This window comes from Muscardinus avellanarius, assembly GCF_963383645.1.
Source record: "Muscardinus avellanarius genome assembly, chromosome: 15".
Taxonomy (NCBI): domain Eukaryota; kingdom Metazoa; phylum Chordata; class Mammalia; order Rodentia; family Gliridae; genus Muscardinus; species Muscardinus avellanarius.
Genome location: NC_137801.1, coordinates 36,033,409 through 36,050,162, shown reverse-complemented (window position 1 = coordinate 36,050,162; position 16,754 = coordinate 36,033,409). Strand labels below are relative to the sequence as shown.

Below are 16,754 nucleotides of genomic sequence, written 5' to 3'. Positions count from 1 at the left end.
AGTTTTTGGTTTTTTCTCTGGCATGATGATTTTATGCTTATTCGACAATTTAAAAAGATTAAGCTTTATACACCTAATAAAGTTATAACAGTCTGATCCTTACCCCGAAAATTCCCTGTTTTCTTGTTAGTGAATTGCTGCTCCAGGTCCAGAAAAAAATATGAGATTTACCACACGTTATTATGGTATTTGCATCTGTTGGGTGGAACTCCACAGCTAAAACAACTTCATTTGTTGTCTGTGAAAGAGAAATAAAACTTCAGAGTAATGTATGTTCTACTGCTATCAAGTATATAGTATTATCATTATCAATGATAGCTCATGATAATCAAAAGATGGGAAATTTTTGAGGAAATGCTTTTTTCCCCCATCTTGGGGATGGAACTCAGAGGCATTCTACCTCCAAGCTATACCTTCCAGCCCTATTTTTAAGACTTTTTATTTTAATTTTATTTTTTTGTGGCACTGGGGAATGAAACCAGGGGCATTCTACCTCCAAGCTACACCTCCAGCCCTATTTTTATTCTTTCTTTCTTTTTTTAATTAATTAATTAATTTATTTATTTTTGTGTGGGTCTGGGGATGGAACCCAGGGGCATTTGACCTCCGAGCTACACCCCCTGCCCTATTTTTTATTCTTTATTTGGAAACCGGGTCTCACTGAGTTGCAGAGGGCCTCACTAAGTACCTGAGGCTGTCTGCGAACTGTGATCCTCCGGTCTCAGCCTCCCAAATGCCAGGATTACAAGTGTGTGCCACCACACCAGGCTTTTATTCTTTATTTTGAAACAGGGTCTCACTAAGTTGCAGAGGGCCTCAAAAATTGCTGAGGCTGGCCGAGAACCTGTGATCCTCCTATCTCAGTCTCCAAAGTACTGGGATTACAGGCATGCGCCATCACGGCCTGGCTAGTCATATGCTTAAGGTTGAAATTTTCCTCTAGATTTCCCAAGTTGTAAAGATTAAATGAAATAATAAATTTCATATACAAGATTCAGTCAAGCAGAGCGTTCAGTCTTAAATTTTAAGATTAGAAACCAATCTAACAATTGTGCTAATTTTGGCATTCAGTAGCAAAATGTCTGAATATTTGTAGTACTGGGAATTAAACCCAGGGCATTCTATCTCTATCTGTACCCTAGCCCTATTTTTAAAATTTATTTTTTGGTACTATGGATTGAATCAAGGGGCTTTCCATCTATGAACTACACCCCCAGCCCTGTTTTTTATTTTGAAACAGGGCCTCACTAAGTTGTTGAGATTAGCCATGAACCTGTGATCCTAGCCTCCTAGGTGCTGAAATTACAAGTGTGCACCATCACTTATTACAAGTGTGCCCAGCTTATTTTTTTTATTTCAAAACAGGGTCTCACTAAGCTTTTGAGGGCTTCACTAGGTTGAGGAGGCTGGCCTTGAACCTGCAATCCTCCTGTCTCAGTCTTCCCAAGTACTGGAATTACAGGTATGTGCCACCACACCTGGTTCAAGATGCTTGATTTTATATAGCTCGTGTTAATGCCACAGAATTTCTTTGGAGGTGAGGTGTTGCTGACTGAACCCAGGGGCATTCTGATTCTGAGCTATACTCCCAGCCCTTTTTCTTTTTGAAACAAGGCTAAAGTTCCTGAAGGTCTTACTAAGTCGCCTAGTCTGGCATTGAACCTGTGATCCTCTTGTTTCTGCCTCCCAAGTACTGGATTAGAGGTGTGTGCCACACCACCCAGCAGGAATCTCGATTTATCAGTAAGTCTGAAGGATTTGGTTACTGGGTTTCTAATTACAACTTAAAGATATACATAAAATAATAACTTCAAATGCCTTTCAAACAAAATGTATTCTCAAAGATAATATTCATTTAAAAATTACACTGATTTACCTTTATTTCTGCTCCTTTTGATTTTTTCTGCCAGTCCCATACAGTAAGCATATGCTCATTGGAGTCATCAATAACACATAAATGAACACCTGAATCCTAAAGAACAGTTAATAAAAGGCACTGAAAAATTCCTGTTTAAAGCTGACTTTTAAGAAAGAAGTACTAATTATTAAAACCGACAATAGATAACCCCAAATCTTATATATATATATATATATTTTTTTTTGGGGGGGGGTGGTACTAGGGTTGGAACCCAGGGGCTTTTCTACCTCTGGGATATACTCTCAGACCTATTTTATACTTTATTTGGAAACAGGGTCTTACTAAATTGCTGAGAGCCTCCCTTACTAAGTAGCTGAGGCTGGCTTCGAACCTATGCGATCCTCCTGTCTCAGCCTCCCAAGTGCTGGGATTATAAGCGTGCGCTGCCACACCCGGCTCACCCAAAATCTTTTAAACATCCTATATTATTCACTAAAACTGTATTTCCTTAAAAATTATAAAGCTTCTTTAAACATTTTTTTCCACTTCTCATTTTCCCTGGGTTGAGTTCCATTTGCTATGTTTAGTGATGGCGAATCATTCTTCTTGAGGATATCCTAGTCCCTTCAGCATCTTAGGCTTTCTTCTTACTGGTGGAAAATATTTAAGGTATTTTCCTATGAAGTAGGTGAGAAGAAATGTACATAACTTTATAATTTTTCTCCTGATAAAATTATAGTGATCTGTTGGAATTAGTTAAAATTAATGGCTATTTTAAAGTTTGCTGATTTCATTTTTTGTGATAATACCTGATAGTCACATTTGTAAATAAGATAAATAAAAATAGAACTAAATAACTTTCCTATTTTTCTGAAACCTTCTCATTCACATAATTTAAGTCTCTCAAATTTAAAAAATGGAACTATGGGTGATAGTAATTTTTTTTCTAGGAGCCACTGTGGTTTATGCCTCATACTGTCTCTGAACAGAGAAACATTATCGTGAAAAGTAGTGAGGAAGACAAAGCTTACTCTACTTTTCTCTCTCTCTCTTTTTTTTTTTTTTGCGGGTCTGGGGGTGGAACCCAGGGACATTCGACCTCCAAGCCACACCCCCAGCCCTTTTTAAAAATTCTTTATTTTGAAACAGGGTCTCACTGAGTTGCAGAGGGCCTCACTAAGGAGCTGAGGCGGTCTGCGAACCGCGATCCTCCGGTCTCAGCCTCCCGAATGCTGGGATTACAAGCGTGGGCCACCACACCCGGCTCTACTTTTCTATATCACACTCTCAACCTGTATTGGAATTATTATCTGAATCAGGAAGAGTTAAGAGTATGGAGTGACTCAAGATAGCTTAACACTGTAACAATGGCACTGATGACATGACAATAGTTTCTGCTGTAGAGATTTTTGGGGAAAAGTAGTAAAAGTACTTCCTTTCTGCCCTTGTATTTCCTATCCTAAATCACCTTTCGTTAATTCCTGACTTTCTAGACCCTTGACAATCAATGCCTTCAAGCTAGCAACGTTCCTAAGTTCACCCACATTTATCTTATGCTCTAAAAGCGTCCCTTTCTTCTATGCCTCACAAAACCCCCATAACTCAGCATATGGCAGCTTATAGCTAAAAAGTGAAGATAATATAAGTAAATAAGTATATCTTGAAGCATAAATGAGGTGTAATAAAATCTTGTTTTTATATTATAAATTTAAAACTATGAATCCTAAAATGTAAAAAGGGCTTCTGAACTTTCTAACCATAATGACATATAATTTATGGAAAAATGAAGCATAAATATATAACATTTTATTGTATTTTCTTTTAGAATAAACCTTTAAAGTTTACATGAGATTGATAGACTCAGGTTATCATCAATTCAGAACCAAGATAACTCAGTTAGTACTCATTAATCAATAGCTGATGTTAACAAGTACTAATACCTTTTTCCCCTCACTTACAAATGGAGAGACTTACTTCTTTTCTGCTCCTTTGTGTGCTTGCTTACTGCTTTAAAAACTGCTACTTACTGCTTTTGAGAAATCCAGGCATCCTACTCCACGCTCGAAGGTTCCAAGTCCAATAATTTGCAGTGTGGATAGACTAACTGAATCCCACACTCTGACATGGGGTTGCAGAGGCTACAAAAACAAAAGACAGCAGGACTAACTGGTATTCAGGTGATGCAAATACATACAGCTACCACACAAAACAGTCATCTTTAAAGAGTGACGGAGATGCAGCTGGGCCTGGTGGCGCATGCCTATAATCCCAGCACTTCAGATTTTGAAACAAGAGGATCGCAGATTCAAGGTGAGCTTCAGCAACATAGTGAGATCCTGTTTAAAAATTTAAAAATTAAAAGGGTAAAAAATAAAAGGGGATATAGCTTGGTGGTAGCACACAACTGGATTTCCTCCCTCCCTCCCTCAAAAGGTAACAGAGAGGGATAAACATCTAATAAGAAAATATCAGATATAGACATGTCCCCAAAGAATCTTGAGTATTTACATGTTTCAAACTGTATTTTATGTATGTCATATGTATTAAATCGTTTCTTCATAATCCTACAAACTCTAGGTATAGTAGATATAATTACCATTTAACATGAGGAAATGAGACAGAGAACATTATATAAACACCTTGACTAAAATTATACAACATGCAGCTTTTGTGTGTGTGTACTGGGACTGAACCCAGGGACAGTCTACCCCCAAGCTATACCCCCAGTCCCTTTTATGTTTTGAAACAGGGTCTCACTTAAGTGCTGAGATGTTATCCTCAAACCCATGGTCCTCCTGTCTCTGCCTCCCAAGTACTGGGATTACAGGCATGTGCCACCATGCCTCGTTTTATATAGCTATTAAAAAGTAGGATCAGAATTCTAACCCAGGCACTGCTCTGGATTAACTTTACTCTCTGCCTCCTGCCCCCGAACTAGGGTTAGAACCTAAGGGCATTTTTAGCACTGAGCTATATCCTCAGTTGAGACAGTCTTGCTAAATTGTCCAGGACGGCCTTGAACTTGTGGTTCTCCTGTCTCAGCCTCATGAGTGCCTGAGATTACAGCCATCCATCACTAAACCGTTTTTATTTTGGGATAGGGTCTTGCTATATTTGCTCAGGCTCATCATGAAGAACTCGAGCTCACAAGTGATCCTCCAACCTCAGACTCCAGAGTAGCTCAGAATACAGTTGTGTGTTATCTGAGAAAAACAATACCTTTGCAAAGAAAAAAAAAAATCAGTGTCCAATTAATTGCTAAGCAAATAGTACTTAAACAAAATATCAAACTGCAAGAGTCTGTTAGAGCAACATAATATAATTTATCCCCACCCATATGCTTTTTCTTGAAAGAAACTGAACCCAGAGGATGTCAAGAGCATAGTTTGCTCATCAGTCATTATCAGTATTCACTGCTGATCTTAAAAATAAAAGATCTGCTATATAAACCAATTAATATCATGAAAGACACTGGGCGTGGAGGCGCACACTTGTAATCCCAGCATTTGGGAGGCTGAGAGAGGAGGACTGTGGTTTGCAGCCAGCCTTAGCTACATAGTGAGGTCCTTGGCAACTCAGTGAGACTCTGTTTCAAAATAAAGAATAAAAAACAAAAATAGGCCTGGGGTGTAGCTCGGAGGTAGAAGCCCCTGGGTTCCATCCCCAGCACTGCAAAAACAAACAAACAAACAAACAAACAAACAAACATGAAAGAGAAACTGAAACTCGTAAGTGGTATAAGTTCTTATATATAAAATCAAGAGGTCCCATCAACTAAGGGAAAGTACAATACCTTCTGGGAAACACTGGTAAATTATTCTATGTAAATAAAAATCTAACATGCATATCAGTTCTCCAATTTTTAGAAAAAAAATAATTTCCCCCTACAGAATATTTTATATTTAGAAAAAAATTTAGTACTACAATTCTTGTTTGTCTTTTCAAATGTTCTCCCATTCTGTTTTTTCCTTGCTTATACTAGAAATTCTTTCATAGTTAAATTTGAGAAGAATGAGTTATGATTAAAAATATTACAATCAATTCCATTCTAAAAGCAATACACTAGATATAGAATGCATAAAACTGCTGCTCACCCTTCCATCTTTATCCACTCCAGCTATCTGTCCAGTTGCGATCCTAATTTTGTCAGGATGTATAGCAAGGCTAAAAAGTAGCATTAACAATGATTTTAAATACAGGAAACATGTGAAAAAGCAGAAATGTACCTTTGTATCAACATATTTTGAACAAATAGTTTTTGGTGATAAAATCCCACTTTGACCTATTTGTTTTATTTTCTTAGGAAGTTAAAGAAACATCAATTAACTGGAGATTTTTGGAAATTTTAAAGTTTTCAAGCTTTTCCCCCTTTGTTAAACTTAACAAATTAATGGAATATTAAATTTGAAGAAATATTCACAATTTTGGCACAGTAACAAGTTAAACTGATTTAATTTGTTCAAGTTCCTTTCTAGTCCATGTATATAGGCATAGATATTCATATCATTTTGTTAAAGATGCAATATTGCATAGAATTTTAATGTTTTAATATGTTAACATAAGTATTTTCATTTTGCTACTTAATACATTACTAAATCAGTAGTTCTTTAATCCTTTAGGCCATTTTTAAAAAAAAAACCTTCAAAGAATTCTATCAACTTACTTTTCATAAAAGAGAAAAATGTTTCAAAAGTTTGCCCCATGTCAAGAATTTTTAAATGCTTCGATAATTTGATGATATAAATGGTATTTTGTTTTTATTTCTTTGATGAAGGAGAAAAACTCTTAATTCTGTTTCTTACTTAGTTTCAATTCTGTATTGAGATTACCTACATTAAAAGTAACTAAAAATCTCTCACAGGGTCATCTTGCCATATTTAACTCAGTTCTCTCTTTTTGTCTTTGGATCTCTTTTCAAATGAAAATTTTATATTAAAAGTCTGGATTAGTTAATACATTTGTAGCTATAAAAAATAAAATGAACCTGCCCCAACTACTAAGATCTCATCTACCTTGCTCCTGGGATCCCTATGCCCTGAAAGGTAATTGCTGTAATTAGTTTCTTCTTCTTAATAATTCTAGAAAATTTTTATACATGTGGAAACTATTTTCTACCTTTCTCTTTACACAAATGATTAAACACACATATTTTCTTGCTCTTTTTTTTTCTTTTTTCTTTCTGTGGTACTGGGGTGGAACCCAGCGGCTTTCTACCTCCCAGAGCTATTTTATACTATATTTGGAAACAGGGTCTCACTAAGTTGCTGAGAGCCTCACTAGGTAGCTGAGGCTGGGTTTGAACCTGTGCGGTCCTCCTGTCTCAGCCTCCCAAGCGCGGGGATTACAAGCGTGTGCCACCACGCCCAGCCTTTGCTCTTTAATATTTGTATTTGAGAGTATCTTAGGATCCTTCTATATTAATACGTAAAGTTCTTCCTCATTCTTTTTTACAAGCCTGGCACCCTATGGGAACACCACAACCTCATCTGTCTCCAACTGAGAAGGAGAGAGGTTATATCTAACGTTACTCTCCCAATGTTCTAATAACTGTGTACGTATATTATTCTCCAAGTATAGAAAGCAACATTTTAATTTTAATCTCTAAAAAATGCAATGATATCTCTATAGTATCCTAATAGCCATGTATTAATTTTTGTCTATCTACAACTGCCAGAATAGTAAAAGAAGCAAAGCTTTTAAATGTTAGAAAATAATGGATTTAAGTAATAAATAACTGAATTTAACTAAAGACTACAAAAATTTGAGTAAAAAAGAAAAAGGATGCCTAAGCACTTATATAAGTTTTATTTTTATAGTTTGATATCTTATGGAATATTTACGATCCTTATTGAGCCATGATTTCTTTCCCCTGAAGAGAAAAGCCTCAAGATAATTTATTTACATAGGATAAATTCTCAATAAATAACGAGTAACCAATAAGCATTCTCAGAAATCTGTACCAATCTAGTCTGCCTCACATATATTTCATATGAAGAAGACATGGTCTAAAGAGATCTGAGAAAGCAGAGATTTTAACTGAGATCTTTGGGGGTATTTTATTGCTGCCAATACCACACCAACAATCCGAAATGATTCTAAGTCCTTTTTTCTTTTTAAAATATATTCTACAGAATATCCATGATATCTTTATATTCTGAGCTTTCCCCAAGAGCTCATTTTCAATATAGTCCAAATTTAAAAAATACAAAATGAAGGCACTAAAGAACAAAACTGGAAGATGTTAAATGATACCAACCATTTTACACAGTCTGTATGACCCAGGTAGTGACGCTGAGTTCTCTCCTCATAATTAAACAGTACTACTACTGACGCGATGAAATACACTATTTCCCCCGTAGGAAGAAGGTAAACATTAGCTCGACAGTCTTTTCCTCGATAGCCATACCTTAAAAGCTAGAGTCAAGGAATTTTTGGTTGTTTAACATCCTTTATTGGCTTTTTTGCTAGCAACAGTCTAAGCATGTGTTTTCTTTTCATTGTAAGTTTCCTCTCTCCTTTTTAAAATTTTATTGTTGCACTATAATCATACATCAAGGTAAGATTCAAAGTGATGCATTAATACATTACACACATCATTTGCTGTATTTCCCTCTATACCTCACCCCGCTCGCCTCCTCCCTCCATCAGACATGTTAAGTGAGGTTGGTTGTGATACCTTCATGTACAGACAGCTTTCTTTAAACTGTTTCCGACATCAGTTCTCCTTATTTCTCTCTTTATTTGAGGAGAAAGGGTATTTAATAAAAATAATATTCAAGGTGTTAAAATAATTTTTCAAGGATACTTAAGGAAATGAAAAGACTGGACCAGAACTCGAAAACTCACGTCCTTGTACAACCCTGGGTATTTTACTATGCTGAAGTTTTAGTTTTCTCATTCACCAGATAAATATGTATTAAGTCTCTAATTTCTACCAGGCACAGGGTTGATCACATAGTTTTGAGCAATTGCAGGGCCTGTGTCCTTGGGGCTATTGCTGTACAAGAAATCGCAGAAATAATCACTAAAGCCGGGTATGGTGGTGCACGCTTGTAATCCCAGCATTTGGGAGGCTGAGACAGGAGGATCATGGTTCACGAGCAGCCTCAGCTACTTAGACTTAGTGAGGCCCTTTGCAACTCAGTGAGACCTTGTTTAAAAATAAAGAAGAAAAAATAGGGCTGGGGGTGTAGCTTGGAGGTAGAATGCCCCCGGGTTCCATCTCCAGTAACACACACACACACACACACACACACCACTAACATACAAGTACAAACATGGAGAGAAAAGTAACAGGGCACTAGAAGGAAGCATCAATGAAGAATTTGCTCTTGGATGGGGCCAGAAGGGAGGACTGAAAGGAGGCCCACCCGAGAAAGTGACACTTAGGTTGGACCTAAAATGATGAAAGAAAGAGAGTCAGTTGAGTTTGGTAGCCAGAATATTAAAAATAAGTTGTGCCAAATTATAGGATTGGTGAGTTTTCCCAAGCTGATTTCTACCTAATACAAGGCGTTCAACTCATGTGGGGAAGGGATAAGGCAGATGGAGACAGAGAGCATTTTACACTATTAGTTCCTTCCTGCTTTACTGGATTTCTTAGAGGCTGGTTCTAAGAGAAGTGAGAATTTCTAGGTGAAATTAGGGAAATTCTGTAGTAAGCCATTATTTGGGGAAAATAAGGCAGAGATGTAGTTTTGGTATTAAAATCAACCTTTTTGAGTTTTTTCTTTTTTTTTAAGGGGATACTGAAGGCTGAACCCAAGGACATTCTATCTCCAAGCTATACTCCCAGCCCTTTTTACTTTTAATTTTGAGATAGGGTTGTGCTAAATTGCTGAGGTTGGCTTTAAGCCTGTGATCTTCCTGTCTGAGCCTCCCAAGTATTGGGATTAGAGATGTATGCCACCACACCTGGCAATGTGAGCTCTTAATAACATATCACACATTATTTCACAGGTTATAAAAGCCTAATCAATACTTCTTATTAAATTCTTACCACAGCTCTATGAGGCAACTTTTATAAGTGAAGAAAGTTAAGGTTCATACTGGCTAAGTGGCAGGGTCCAAACTCAAACACTAGTCTTCAAATTCCAGTCCAGTGCCTTCTCTACCATACCACCAGTACATACTAAGATGTCTGTGGAATACTGCTTTGCCTTTTTTGTATTAATTCTGATGGCTTTAAATTGCTAATAGTAAGCCGGGTGTGATGGCGCTCGCTTGTAATCCCCGCCCTTGGGAGGCTGAGACAGGAGGATCGTGCAGGTTCGAAGCTAGCCTCAGCTACTTAGTGAGGCTCTCAGCAACTTAGTGAGACCCTGTTTCCAAAAAAATTAAAATGGGTCTGGGAGTATATCCCGGAGGTAGAAAGCCTCTGGGTTCCACCCCCAGTACTACCAAAAAATAAATAAATAAATAAATAAATAAATAAATAAATAAATAAAATAAATAAATTGCTAATAGTAAAATATATACAGTATGTGAAAGGATTAGAGATGATCTCTTTTTTTTAATTTCTGAAGTGACTGTTAACATTTTTTGTATTTATTTTTTGTATAAAGGCAATTCTGATAGATTAGGTAAACTAATTTTTCTTCAACTAGAGACTAAGCAAATAAAGTTGCTGTTCTGGCAAAGAAGGATACGCCCACTCCAGTTTGAGCTTCTCGGGAGGCAGTTCTGTTCTGATGTCATCATAGTTGTCCACATCAGAAGGAATGAACATTGTGATTGGCCGACCTCGCATAAACATTTTAATATACTCTCCTTCTGTTGAAATACGAGACAAAAGTAAGTCACATGTACTTTCTGTATAAGCATAGAAAAGCATATCATTAAAGTAATCTAACAAAAATAAAAGTAGCTACTTTGAAGTTTTATTCTCATTATATGCAGTTTCTGTTATATATCATACAGCATATAGAAAAACAGTTATACTACAAAGATTTAACCCAATACACTGGAAGAAAAAAAAACTATTAGTCATTTCCTTAACTAGGAATATCTATTTTCATAATTATAATTTATCTATTTAAGTTGACAGACTTCTACAAGAAGGCCAGGAACGCCAGGGAAGAAAAATGTGAAAGGAAATAATTTGGCGATGGAAAATTTCTGTTAAAAAAAGAAATCACTCAAATAAACAAGGATGTTTGCCACACTATTTTATCAGCCTACTAATGTTTAATAACACATAAGAAACATGAGCTCTCAAACTAAAAAGCTTCCACCTAGCAAAGAAAACAAGCAACAGAATAAAAAGGACACTTACAGAACAAAGAGAAAATATTGGCAAACCCTGTACCTAATAAGAAGTTAATTTCTAAAAATATGTCTATAATGGAACAGTAAAATATATTAATAGCTGATTTAAAAATAGGCTGCTGAAGCCGGGTGTGGTGGCGCACGCTTGTAATCCCTGCGCTTGGGAGGTGGAGACAGGCGGATAGCGCAGGTTCAAAGCCAGCCTTGCTGGCTTAAGAGACTCTGTTTCCAAATAATTAAAAAAAAGGGGGGGGGGGCTGGGAGTGTAGCCCGGAGGTAGTACCACCAAAAAAAAAAAAAAAAAGGGCTGCTGGGTGATGACACATGTACTTGGGAGGCCGAGACAGGAGGATCACAAGTTCAAGATAGGAGGATCATAAGTTGCCTCAGCAACTAAGCAAAATCCTGTTTCAAAATAAAAAATAAAAAGAGCTGGAAATGTAGCCTGGAGGTGGGATATCCATGAGTTCAATCCCCAGTACCACAAAAATAAAATAAAATAAATAAAAATGGGCTAAGTACTTGGATATACATTTCTCCAAAGAAGACATAAAAATGGCCAAGAGGTATATGAAAAAAAAAAAAAAAGTTCATCAGGGACAGGCAAATCACACCCGCAAAGAGATAGTCCTTCACCTCTATCAGAAGGGCTATTGTAGCAAAGTGGAGGATGCAGAGAAACTGGAGCACTTGCATTCTGCTGCTAAAAATGCAGCACAGCGTCGCCAATACAGAACACAGGACGGAGTCTCTTCAAAAACTTAAAAATACAACTAGTATATCATCTATCAATCCCACTAACTTGGGTATTCTCCACAAGAACTGAAATCGGGATCTTGAAGAGATAGTAACACAGTAATGTTCACAAAAGCATTATTTTGTCATAGGAAGGAAACAACCTAAATGTTCACTACCAGATGAATAAACAAAGAAATTGTGATACATACATATAATAGAATAATCTAGCTTTTTATTTTTTTTTGGCAGCACTGGGGATGGAATCCAGGGGCATTTTACTTCCAAGCTACAACGCCGGGCTACACTCCCAGACCTATTTTTACACTTTTATTTGGAAACAGGGTCTCCTAAGCCAGCGTGCGCGGCTGGCTTTGAACCTGCGCTATCCTCCTGTCTCTGTCTCCCAAGCGCGGGGATTACAAGCGTGCGCCACCACGCCCGGCTTGTCCTGATTTTTTATTCTTTATTTCGAAACAGGGTCTCAGTGAGTTACAGAGAGCTTCACGAAGTAGCCGAGGCTGTCCATGAACCGCAATCCTCCAGTCTCAGCCTCCTGAATGCTGGGATTACAAGTGTGTGCCACCACGCCCAGCTATAATCCAGCTTTTAGGAAGCAAGACATTTTGCAGGATACAATAACAATACAGATGAATCTTAAAGACATTTTGCTAAGTAAAATAAGTCAGTCACAGAAAGACAGACACTGCATGATTCCACTAAAATGTTTTAAGGCTAAAACACTCAAATTCATAGAGTAAAAGTATATTTGGCTTCCAGGGGCTAAGGGAAGAATAATGAGAAATTATTAATGAATGGGTATAAAGTTTTAGTCAAGCAAGATTAATAGGCTTGTACCTATAGGCAACAATAATTCATTGCACGTTTAAAAATAGTCGGGCGTGGCGGCACATGTTTGTAATTCCAGTATTCTGGAGGCTGAGACTGGAGGATCACAGTTCGTGGCCAGCCTCAGCTACTTAGTAAGGCCTTCTGCAACTCAGTGAGACCCTGTTTCAAACTAAAGAATGAAAAATAGGTAGGGCGTGTAGCTCAGAGGTCAAATGCTCCTTTGGTTCCATCCCTAGACCTACCAAAAAAACCAAAACAACAACAACAACAACATCAACAACAACAAAACACATAAAAACAAAAAAAACAAAGAATGAAGCTCTCATGTTAAGTGTTTTTACCATAGTAAAACCTAAAAACCTAAAACCATGACCTCAGACATGCCATGAAGGGCCAAACACCTTCCTAAGTTGAGGAAAGGGACCAGGCTATGCTCAGCAGCAAGTATGGAGACGGAGGTGGAGGGCTGACTTCTCTCACTTCACAATCATGCCTACATTCAGCCTTGCATCCAGACAAACAGATTCAATCATAGTACACATTTTCGAGACAGTGCTAGGAAAGAATTTTTTTTTCTTGTTTTGTGGTATTGGATGGAACCCAGGATCTTACATATGATAGGCAAGTACTCTACCACTGAACTATACACCCAGCCCTAGAAACAGTTTTCTTATTAGCAACACAGATTTTAAAACATCTTTTATTTTAGCCGGGCGTGGTGGCGCACGCTTGTAATCACAGTGATTGGGAGGCTGAGACAGGAGGATCGCATAGGTTCGAAGCCAGCCTCAGCTACTTAGTGAGGCTCTCAGCAACTTAGTGAGACCCTGTTTCCAAATAAAAATATAAAATAAGTCTGGGCGTGTAGCCAAGAGGTAGAAAGCCCCTAGGTTCCATCCACAGTACCACACACACACAAAAAAGTAAAATATCTTTTATTTTTATGAGCCAATGTTTATAAAATGTTCCTACAGTCTAAAACTAAAAATGTTTTTAAAGGCTGAGTCTAGAATCAAATCAGTATTTTTCCATATCTTTAACAAAAAGGAAAAAATACTTTACAAAATAGATGTGATTGTTTCTTACTCCTTCAAAACCAAAGAAATAAGACAAAACAAAACCAAAAAACCCTCATACCTACCTCTAGCATTCTAACATTCTGATAATCTAAATATACAGATAGATTAAGTAAATTTTTATTTTTAGATACTGAGGATTGAACCCAGGGCCACATCATCAGACCTAGTTTCACTAGGTTGCTGAGAATCTCACTAAGTTGCTGAGGCTAGCCTCAAACCTGTGATACTCCTGTCTGTCTCCCAAGTAATGGGATTACAGGTGTGCGCCACCAAGCAGGCTGGTTTAGTAAACGATGATGGTGACTGTGAAAAATTACAAAAGAACAGAAAAGGGAAGGAGAAAGAAAGGGGCTGAGTTCAAGGGCAAAGTAAAGTCTAGTGCTTGCCAACTTGTTCTGGTATGATGTGAAAGGAGCAGTGAATGAGACTGCAAACGTGACCATCAGTGAGAAGCTGGTATGTTCTTAAGACCTCTAAGAAACAACCTGAGCTGCCTAAGGAGAGTACACAATCCACTAATGTATAATCCAGTCATTCATATATGCAAACTATGAAAAGGAAAAAAATGACTTGATAAATGTCTACAAGTATCTCTTCACAAGCAGATTAAAAAGTTGTACTTGCTATGGGTGAGAAGTTCAAGTTATTTTTATTCCTACTCACAATGTGCCTCATGGTTTGATCTAAGAACAGGCTAAGAACTCCTACACGATGGTTTTAACAACACATGACATCTCTATTACTTTTGAATCTAAGAGTGGGCTCTGCTTCCTGATGATTTTTAGCACAGCTGGACTTTGATGATAACTAAATGATTACCATCTATAAATATTTCCCTTCTGCAAACATCCTTCTCTGTATCTCCCCTTTTTTTCTAAGTTACTCTCTTTTCATAGTTGATTTTATTATAAAAACTTTCCCTCTAGTTTTTTTATTTTTATGTAGTACTAGGGCACTGGGGATTGAAAATAGGGGGTATTCTACGCCCAAGCATATCCCTACCCACTTCTAAAATGTTTTGTTTTGAAACAGTCTAACTACGTTGCTGAGGTTGATCTCGAACCTATGATCCTCCTGTCTCAGCTTTCCAAGCACTATAATTGCAGGCAGGAACCACCGTGCCAGCTAATTGTTTTACTTTTTAAGATCACAGAGTTTTGAAGGCAGATCTCCTGTCCTTTAGTGTTTCTCCTAAGATCTTTGATCAGAGGCGTACAGGATAAATGCTTAATCTGATCATTTAGAAAATGCTGAGTAAAGGGGAAGGGTTAGTGACCACAAATATAAAAAGGTCTCCTTTGCTAAGAGAGACAGCTCAGAACGCAGTACTCAGTCTTTGAATAACTGTGAAGCAGCAGAACCAACTAACCAGGAAAGCAAAGGAACTACTAGTGCCTACCAAATTTTCTAATGTGATCTAAAAACAGCAATGCATGTTAGGGTGGAAATGTGTTCTCGACCAGTAAACTGGTAGTATGTACACTGGAGACCAAGAATATAATCTAAGCACTTTCAACAATTCCTGTGACTGAGCAGAAAGCAATGCATTATAGTGGAAAGAACATCAGCTCTGGGAAAAGAATGACCAAGATCTGAGGCTTTGACCTTACATTCCCAACACAAAAAATGATAACACTACATACTGCATGGAATTATGACTAAATAGCACGCTACAAAGCATAATACGAGGTCTTGGCAAATATTTCTCTTCCTTTAAGAAAGATTTGTGGCCATCTTAAACACTTGTCTATCAATTGTTTATATAATTTAACACATCCTCTGATCTCTTCATAAGCTTTAAAGTGATTATCCACAGAACAGTAAGTATAGGTAAATAAGCAAAATTCTGCTGGTTCTATCATGTAAACAGTAAAATAAGGGTCACAGGTTAAAATATCTGTAGAACCAGTCAGAAAATGTAAAACAAAGAAGTGGGAAAGGAAGGGAATATTGGGACTGAAGTAGCTGGTACACTCCATACACCATCTCAGGGTGTACAGAGTCAACGCCAGAGGGATGTGGGGGGCCCATGTTAATGAGTATTTCTGTTTTTTAAAGAAAACATAAATTTTTTGTGTGTGTGTGTGGTGCTAGGGACTGAACCCAGGGGCATTTTATTTCTGAGCTATATCCCTAGGCCATTTTTTTATTCTTTATTTTGAAGCAGGGTCTCACTAAGTTGCAGAGGGCCTCACTAAGCAGTTGAGGCTGGCCCCTAACCTGTGATCCTCTTGTCTCAGCCTCCCAAGTACTGAGATTACAAGCATATACTACCATGCCTGGGGAAAAAAATCTATAATTTTTTGTGAAGCCTCTCAATTTTAAAATGTTTATTCCTTGGACAAAAAAGGGACAGTACAAAAACATCCCTATTTGGCCTCTTTACAGCACATGATCACCAGTATGTATATAGCATGATGACCACAGTTAGCGATGATATATATATTTTTGAAAAATGCCAAGAAAATGGAAGTGTTCTCCCCACAAAAATGATAATTATGGGAAGTGATGGATTTGTTACACAATCAATATATACTATTTTATCTGCCAAAAAATGAAATAAACAGGACTAGTTTGACATTATAAAAAGAAAAATGATTTAAGGTTATTCAAGCCTGAAAAAATAATAATAGGCAATAATTTGAGGACATTCGGGTTCTGCTTTAAAAATACGAACATGTGACACTAATTTTTTATATTAAAAATATGTGGGACTTCCGGGATGATGGCGACGGAGAAAAGCGGGGCTTATGAGCCCCGCTAACAACCAATCTCTATTACCACAAAATCAGCGCCTTTCATAGTCAGAAAACACCATCAGCAGAGAAACAAAAAATGTAATTACAAGGGACAGAGAAAAAGAGGGCTGGAAAAACGAGACACCAGAAAGAAACCAGACCGCAGTGCTGCAGCCGGAGCCGCGGCGCATAGCAGCGGGTACCATTTTCCCTTGCAGCACCAGG

At 37.5% G+C, this 16,754-nt stretch overlaps 1 protein-coding gene across 1 annotated transcript in view; it reads right to left on the bottom strand.

Annotated features, from left to right (window-relative positions):
• Positions 1–16,754, bottom strand: part of EML4 (EMAP like 4) — a gene marked incomplete at both ends in the record, with an annotated part of 85,607 nt that overhangs the window by 31,203 nt on the left and 37,650 nt on the right. The window contains 8 exon segments of the mRNA XM_080711357.1: positions 104–238; positions 1,877–1,972; positions 3,129–3,135; positions 3,137–3,168; positions 3,886–3,996; positions 5,953–6,022; positions 8,115–8,264; positions 10,507–10,630. Coding sequence (XP_080567483.1) covers positions 104–238; positions 1,877–1,972; positions 3,129–3,135; positions 3,137–3,168; positions 3,886–3,996; positions 5,953–6,022; positions 8,115–8,264; positions 10,507–10,630 — 725 coding nt within the window.